Source organism: Bidens hawaiensis, unplaced genomic scaffold (genome assembly GCF_021521415.1).
Source record: "Bidens hawaiensis isolate Kalapana, Puna unplaced genomic scaffold, B.hawaiensis_p1.1 tig00005935_1, whole genome shotgun sequence".
Taxonomy (NCBI): Eukaryota; Viridiplantae; Streptophyta; class Magnoliopsida; order Asterales; family Asteraceae; genus Bidens; species Bidens hawaiensis.
Genome location: NW_027491390.1, coordinates 812,167 through 820,332, shown reverse-complemented (window position 1 = coordinate 820,332; position 8,166 = coordinate 812,167). Strand labels below are relative to the sequence as shown.

Here is an 8,166-nt window from a genome sequence, read left to right as displayed (position 1 = left end):
ATTCTAACTTTCATTTTTAACAAAGAACTCACCTATTAACACTCTTCAATCCCTTTTAACTTAACCCAATATTAAATTTATGTTTTTAAATTATTAAAGTTAACAGTGAGACGAACGTGAAATATAAACAACCCCACAAATGATCACGCTAGCTACTAGGCGCCCCTCTTCGAGACCAGAATGCCATATATGCTTAGGCACGAGAAAACACCAACCATGCCGCTTAAGTCTTATACACGATTGTAAATTCGTTTCCAATCATAAATTCCTAATCAGGTTCGGGTTTTCTTGCCATCACACTAGTTTGACTTCCTAAAGTCCGGTCAATCCGGTCAATGGTCAATTAGTCACCCCTCACGTTGAAAACATGTAATAAAAATAAAATACATTTTCAACTTTTTTAAAAACTACTAAATAATATATAAATAGTCATGAATTGCTCAACTGATTTCGCCATTAACAATGCTTTTTCATTCCTGTTTCTTTCATCCACCATCATGATCTCCGCTTTCCGGCCACCGGCACCACCACCACCACTCCACCGCCGGCAAAAACCCACATCAAAAAACCCATCTTTGTTATCATTATCAACCCAATCACAACCCACAAGACACCCAGAGTTAAAGATCATGGCCAAGAAGAAACCCATTGAAGGAGTGAGTGATCAGATGAATGCAATTGCTTCTCAGAGCCTTGATCACGCGCCGGCTCGCCGGAGAGTCAGATTGGCTTTTACTCAAGTTCAAGAACAGCTTGATCATGTCCTCTTTAAGGTTGACTTTAACTTATTATTATTATTATTATTATTTGTTGGTTTACTGAATTAAAGTTTATATATTTTTTTGATTGGTGAGTAGATGGCTCCTTCTGGAATCAGGACTGAAGAGGTAAGTGTTGAAAATCCTAAAATTAGAGTCCAATTTTGACTTTTTATTAGTCAAATGAGTCAATGGTAAATGTTAAAAGTGATAAACATTTGTTTTTGTTTACAAAGCTTCAAGCTTTATTAATTTATTATGAATTATATGTATATAAATATGTCATATTTGTTATCTAGGGTGACTTGTGAGTTGTGATGTACTAGATGTATGGTAGTGTTAAATAACACAAAATTAGAGTCTAAATTTGAGTTTTTACAAGTCAAATGAGTCAATGGTAAATGTTAAAAGTGATAAAGATTTGTTTTTGTTTACAAAGCTTCAAGCTTTATTAATTTGCTATGAAGAATATATATATAAAGATGTCATATTTGCTATTTAGGGTGGCTTGTCATATGAGTCAATGGTAAAAGTCCCAAGATTAGAGTCCAATTTTGACATTTGTAAGTCAAATGAGTCAGTGGTAAACATTAAACATGATAAATAATTGTTTTTGTTAAGAAAGCTTCAAGCTTTATGAATTTGATATGAGTTATATATATATAAAGATGTCATATTTGTTATTTAGGGTGACTTGTGAGTTGTGATGTTCTAGATGTATGTTAGTGTTGCATATCACAAAATTAGAGTCTAATTTTGACTTTTATAAGTCAAATGAGTCAGTGGTAAACATTAAATGAGTCAGTGGTAAACATTAAACATTAGAAAGATTCAAGCTTTATTATTTTGATATGACTTATATAATATATATATGTAAACATGTCATATTAGCTATTTAGGGTGACTTGTGATGTACTAGATGTATGATAATCAAATCTATGTTTTAGGTCAATTTAACCTATTCAGTTTGCGGGTTCCATTTTATTTTGTTTTTATTTTATATTTTTTTAGTTTAAAGAATAGCCCTTTTGGCATTATTATCATGTTCTTCTGGTCAAGTGAAATCTGAAATTATAGACTTATTATTATCAATTTATCGTAAGTTTTTGCTGATTAAATGTGTTCCTGTTTTGTTTAACCCGCGTGTTCATATCCGATACTAGAGTGTGTGTTTTGATTTTAACTTAAAGATCAAAAGGAAATGATTTGACTTTTAGACTAAGAAGTACTATAATTAAAGAAACAGTGATAACTTATACTTTCTTTGAACCTTTAGTGGTTTGAAATGAACTCAAAGGGCCAAGAAATTTTCTGCAAAAGTTGGTTGCCAAAGCCCGGAGTCCGAATCAAAGCCGCTGTGTGTTTTGTTCACGGTTATGGTGACACTTGCACCTTTTTCTTTGAAGGTTTGGTCTATACTTCACCATCTATGTGCTATATATATAGGGTTGAGATCATGTGCATATGAGTGTAAACGTGCGAACTTTAGGATGTGAAAAGAAAAAGGTCCACGTGGTGGCTTTTTCGTAATTACTCATATCAGTGTAATTACACTACAATAAATTACAAGTAGAGTAATAGTAATTACGCTACATTTTAAAAGTAGCGTAATACTTATTAATCTGCTTACATTTTGTTGCAGAGTAATAATAATTAGCGTAATTATTATTACTCTACTACAATTTTGCTGTAGCGTACGAAATGCCACCGTGTGTTTTTGCTCATTCACTTCGTACTCTTCGCACGATAAAATGCATTTGTATTTGATCCTTACACTATTTATATACTATTATATTCTTGTATGTTTAAAGAAAATAATAACTTTTAGGCATTGCAAAGAGAATTGCTGCTGCGGGTTATGGTGTATATGCCGTTGATCATCCTGGTTTTGGTCTATCTGATGGCCTTCATGGCTATGTTGCCAACTACCAGGACATAGTTGACAATGTGATTGAACAGTTCACAAAAATCAAAGGTAGGATTTGTTCTATATCTTCAAGATTTGACTTTTGACTGTCAAGCCAATCATTAGAATGCTTTGAAAGGCTAAAACACCATTTTGACCAAACAAATCAACAATCTGGCCATTGGCTTTTTAGTTTACCGAAATGTTCAGCCAATAACACATTGACATGTGCCCTTATTTGTCGGATTCTGCGCCAAGTTAGCCCCAAATTATGGAAATCTTGCTTCCATAAAAAAAGTGTTCTTACGCCATGTCGGCGCAAGATCATTGGATCAAAGGCTACTTTGGTAAATATATGTGTGGTCAACTTTCTGATGTTCTTGGTCAATTGGGCCAATTTGGTAATTTTCTCTATTTTTTAATCCTGTTGAGTTTGACTTTTTTAATCTCCGGTTTTGAATTTTGACAGTCAAGCGGATCATTTTCAACTTCAAACTGATACAAATCTACTTACTTTAAATCCATTTACAACATTAAAATGTAACAGTTTTTCTATTCTGAATATGAAAAGCAGTAGGTTTGACTCTTGATAAATTTTAATTGGGTGATAATTTTACTTTTTTATTTTTCTACACAAGGGTAAATTGGTCATTTTTTAAGTCCAACAGAAAAGGTTAACACCGGTCAGTGAAGATGACGAAAAGTGTGACAATATATGAACTTGAGCAACGTATTTTGTACTTACTGCAGTTAAACGACAAGATTTGTAAATACATGAAGAACAAAAATGTAACTTCTGACTTTTTTTACAGGAAGACCTGAAGTGAGAGGGATGCCTCGGTTTCTCCTGGCTCAATCAATGGGAGGCGCTGCAGCGCTTAAAGTTCATCTTAAAGAACAACGTGAATGGGACGGCTTAATTCTTGTGGCTCCAATGTGTAAAGTAAAGCTCAATTTCTAATATTAGTTTAGAAACTTAGTTTGACCAAAGGGTTGTTAATTTGTTATGTTTTGACCCGCATTATGGTTCAAGATTTCAGAGGAAATGAAGCCCCCGGAACCACTTCAGAAAGTTTTAATCTTTTTGTCAAGAGTTATGCCAAAAGCAAAGCTTGTACCCGCGAAAGATCTCGCTGAGCTGGCGTTTAGGGACCCACAGAAAAGAAAACTGGCAAGTCATTTCTCATGCATATGTTTAAAGTTTGAATTTTAGTCAAATGTCTAAAATGCCCTTTGATTATATCATATTCAGGCTGATTATAATGTCATAAGTTACTCGGATCAGACAAGATTAAAGACTGCTGTCGAACTTCTAAAAGCGACAACCGAACTCGAATTCGAAGTGGACAGGGTAGACAGAAATATTGTTTTTTTTTTTAAATTTCTTATAACAGCATTTTTAAAAGATTTGGTTTTTATATATATTTTTATAAAATTGCAGGTTTCGTCGCCGTTGTTGATTGTTCATGGAGCTGCAGACAAGGTAACCGATCCGAACATCAGCAAGTTTCTTTATGAAAAGGCCGCCAGCAAGGACAAAACTTTGAAGCTTTATGATGGAAGTTATCACTGCATACTTGAAGGGGAATCAGATGAGAGGATACTCGAGGTACTTAATGACATTGTTGCGTGGCTTGATGCTCGCTGCTTGATTAGATAGATGCTTGTAGCGGTTGTGAGATTAAAGAAATTCTGTTCAAGTTTTCACGAAAGCGATGCATTTGATACGCTAGATCGGATTCTTTATTCTTTTTGTTACCACATTTTTATGTAACTGTATGTTGGTGTTTAATGTTTAATGTTTTATGTGTACCATTATTGTTTTTTCTGTTTTCTTGTGTTTTTTTTTTAAACTTTGTAATGCTAAATTACATAAACATACGATTTCTTCTTTCTCACAGCGATTAAATAGGTGATGGATTTTCACGCTTGATCATTCGTGTTTTTCAAAGTTGCTGTCTTACATGTGTGTGTTTTTTAAATGTGTTATTGATGATGCAACCTTTTTGTTGTCTTTGTCATCATGACATGGATCCATACGCGTCTCCTCTTTGTGACTCCTATGCGTATGTATAATTATAGACCGCAAACTCTATCGTCAAACAATCTCAAAACCAAAACACATCGTGCATTTAAGTTGTATCATTTGTTAAAGTCATTTTTAGTTTTACCAATTGCAAAGAAGTATTGAGATATACAATAGTTAATGTATATGAAGTGTGATTTGTGTAATCGGATTAAGGATGAATATTTGAGCGATAGTGATACACGTAAAAACAATTAGTATGTAGTGTTTGTGATGCAGTTTCAAAAGCATTCAAATGGCTCATGACACTTTAGTTAATCAAATACCGATAAACTGAACCATATGTTCCAAGAACAAAGTTCTTTATCAATAAACTTAAACAAAAACTCCATAAACAGTAAACATAGCCCTATTTATACTAAATAAAGAAAAGATAAAATAGGAAATTCAAATTCAAATAAATAATAAAAGATTTGATCTTTATATCTCTTCCTGCATCAGTTTGTCTAGAAGATATGTAATAGATATTAGCGGATATTATTTGATTACCAGATATAGTTTATATTTAGAAATAGATTTGATTATTATTCTAGAATTATCTCTTTCCATGTATTTAGTTAGGGTTTGTTATTCCTAGAGTCTATATATATGACCCTCCTCCATGTAATATGATTCATTCAATAATAACAAACCATAAGAACTTTTATGGTATCAGAGCGGGTTGAAGTTAGAAAAGAAGTTGTTAAGTAACAAAAAGGCACGCGCGGGTGCCTTAGAAACGAAATTCTGCAACATGACTCTGTCGGCTTGTTCATCGCTGGATGACTATTGCAACCAACTGAAGGACCTTGCTAATCAATTGGAAGATGTGGACCATCCAGTTACCGAAGACCGCTTGGTGTTACAACTTGTACGAGGCCTACCAGCTGAATTTGATACAACCGCTTCCTTGATCAATGCTAATAATGTGGACTGGGACTTGGCCAGAAGCATGTGCTTCTGAATGATGAGGTAATCCGTCTTGAGGCCCGACAAAAATCTACCAATTCTGTGTTAATGACCCAAACCAATACCTCAAACTCACCTAATATCCACAACCCCTACCCCACTCACGGCCCTACCCATCCTTCACAAAACCAAAACCAAAACCAAACAACCTACTACCGTGGTGGCCGGGGTAGAGGACGTGGTCGCTCCTATCGGGGTGGACGCGGAAGAGGTTCTGGCCGTGGCCAGGGACAGCAATACTACGACTCCCCAACAACAATCTTACCCCCAATGGGCCTGGTGGAATACCCCTCCATGTCCCTACCCAACCCAATCCTCTAACCCACCACCGACCCCTTTTCAGCAGCCACATAATCACTCATTAGCCCACTATACAACAGCCCAGTACCCTTCGGCCCAGAACTACTCTGCTGGTTCACATCAGTCCATGTTTTCTCCGCCTCCCTCTGCTCCACCAGGTTTCGGCCCACCACGGAACCACTTCAGCCCTTCCGGTTCTGCCCCACAGGCCGCGTACAATGCCTTATGTCCCTCGGATATTGGTGCAGCCATGAGCTCTATGCATCTCAGTTATGACCCAAACACTATCATGGATTCTGGAGCAGGAGGGCATGCTACCAATGATTAAGGTATGATTCAAAAACCCGACTCTTTTCCTGTTTGTAGTAAACTTTTAGTTGGCAATGGCGCGTCTTTACCAATTCATGGGTCTGGAACAGGTTACCTGTCCCTACCCAATCGCACCTATGTCCTACCTAATATCTTACATTGCCCCCAAATTATTAAAAAGTTAATTTCAGTTCGTTGTTTTACTCGTGATAACAATGTTTCAATAGAATTTGACCCCTTTGGTTTTTCTTTGAAGGAACTTCCAACTGGGCGCCTCCTATCCCGCCACAATAGCACCGGGGATCTCTATCCATTAACTAAACCCGAGCTTCCAGCCCAAGCCAGCTTTATCACCACTACTTCCCGGCCTTGGCATGATCGTCTAGGCCACCCCGGCGCTCAAGTTTTAGATGTTCTTTTTCGTACTTTCAATTTCTCATTTAATAAAACCAAAACTTTTTGTCATTCATGTCAACTATCCAATAGTAAAAGACTTCCTTTTTATGCTTCCTCATCTTTTACATTTGCACCTTTTGATATAATTCATTGTGACTTGTGGACATCACCTGTGCTCAGTAAATCTGGGTACAAATACTACATGGTTTTAATTGATAATTATTCCCATTTATCTAGGTCTACCCACTAAAATATAAATCTGAAACCTTCGCAACATTTGTTAAATTTCACCGCCTCATTGCTACACAATTTAACTGACACATAAAAACTTTTCAGTGTGACCTTGGGGGTGAGTTTGACAATAATGCCTTTAAAAACTTTGCCACCCAACACGGCCTTTTATTCCGTTTTTCATGCCCACAAACCTCATCACAAAATGGCCGTGCGGAACGCATGATTCGTCGCCTTAACGACATCATTCGCTCTCTGTGATACACGCTCATCTCCCACCTTCTTTTTGGGTTGAAGCGTTACACACCGCAGCCTATCTCCATAACATCCTACCAACAAAACGCCTCAAATTTTATACCCCTACATTCGCCCTTTACCTTCGTCATCCCACATATGATCATTTACGGGTATTTGGGTGCGCCTGCTACCCGAACACCTCGGCAACCCAACCACATAAACTACACACCCGCTCCATCCGATGCATCTTCCTTGGCTATCCACCGGACTTTCGGAGCTACCGTTGTTTTGATCCTACCACAGACAAAATTACTATCTCACGCCACGTCACATTTGATGAGGCCACATTCCCCTTCACCTGCCCTACGCCTCTCACCTCCTACACTTTCCTTGATGAAAACCCACCCCCCGGCTTCTCTTTTACCCGTTCCCCGCACCCCATACCACCAGCGCCTAATCCCCCTCACACCCGTGCCCCACCCTCCACATCTACATATCCTATCACCTACTCTCGCCGCCCTAAACCCACCACCGTATCGGCTGCCACAAATCCTCCGCAGCCCTCGAAAATCCCTCCTAAATCCCCCTCGGCTGCCACCAGCCAAACCGGCATCTCTACAGCCGGACGTCCACAGTCACACGCTACCTCCAGCCCTACCCAAAACCGTCCAGCCCCGACTCACCCAATGACCACTCGCTCTAAAAACTGGTTCACTTAAGTCATTCCATCACACGACCCATGGCCCACCCATCTCACCCATTCCTACCTCGTACACACAGGCCCTAACCGACCCGAATTGGTCACGCGCTATGCAAGCTGAGTTTACTGCTTTACAGGAAAATGAGACTTGGGACTTGGTTCCTCGACCTACAAATCACCAGTTATGTAACATCCTAAAATTTATAATGTTGAATAAAGGAAGTTATGTTTAGTGATTTCGCGTAATTAATTAAGGTCGGGTAAGGAGCGGACCATGGACTTGGATTAATTGAGA

The 8,166-nt window shown here is 38.0% G+C and overlaps 1 protein-coding gene across 1 annotated transcript; it reads left to right on the top strand.

The window, feature by feature from the left end:
* The first annotated feature begins 469 nt into the window (after positions 1-469).
* Positions 470-4,528, top strand: LOC143631030 (caffeoylshikimate esterase-like). The gene is made up of 8 exons (XM_077099893.1): positions 470-773; positions 858-887; positions 2,035-2,164; positions 2,587-2,733; positions 3,477-3,607; positions 3,698-3,835; positions 3,917-4,015; positions 4,106-4,528. Exons 1-8 carry the CDS (start codon positions 498-500, stop codon positions 4,322-4,324), a joined length of 1,170 nt encoding a protein of 389 aa, XP_076956008.1. The 5' UTR covers positions 470-497; the 3' UTR covers positions 4,325-4,528.
* Positions 4,529-8,166: the final 3,638 nt, after the last annotated feature.

What these genes read in the sequence shown, in the direction of transcription:
- LOC143631030 (XM_077099893.1), top strand. Translation starts at nt 498, where the DNA reads ATGATCTCCGCTTTCCGGCCACCGGCACCACCACCACCACTCCACCGC. An exon ending in CTGGAATCAGGACTGAAGAG is followed by an intron (nt 888 to 2,034) that starts GTAAGTGTTGAA and finishes TTGAACCTTTAG; the next exon opens with TGGTTTGAAATGAACTCAAA. An exon ending in ACAGTTCACAAAAATCAAAG is followed by an intron (nt 2,734 to 3,476) that starts GTAGGATTTGTT and finishes CTTTTTTTACAG; the next exon opens with GAAGACCTGAAGTGAGAGGG.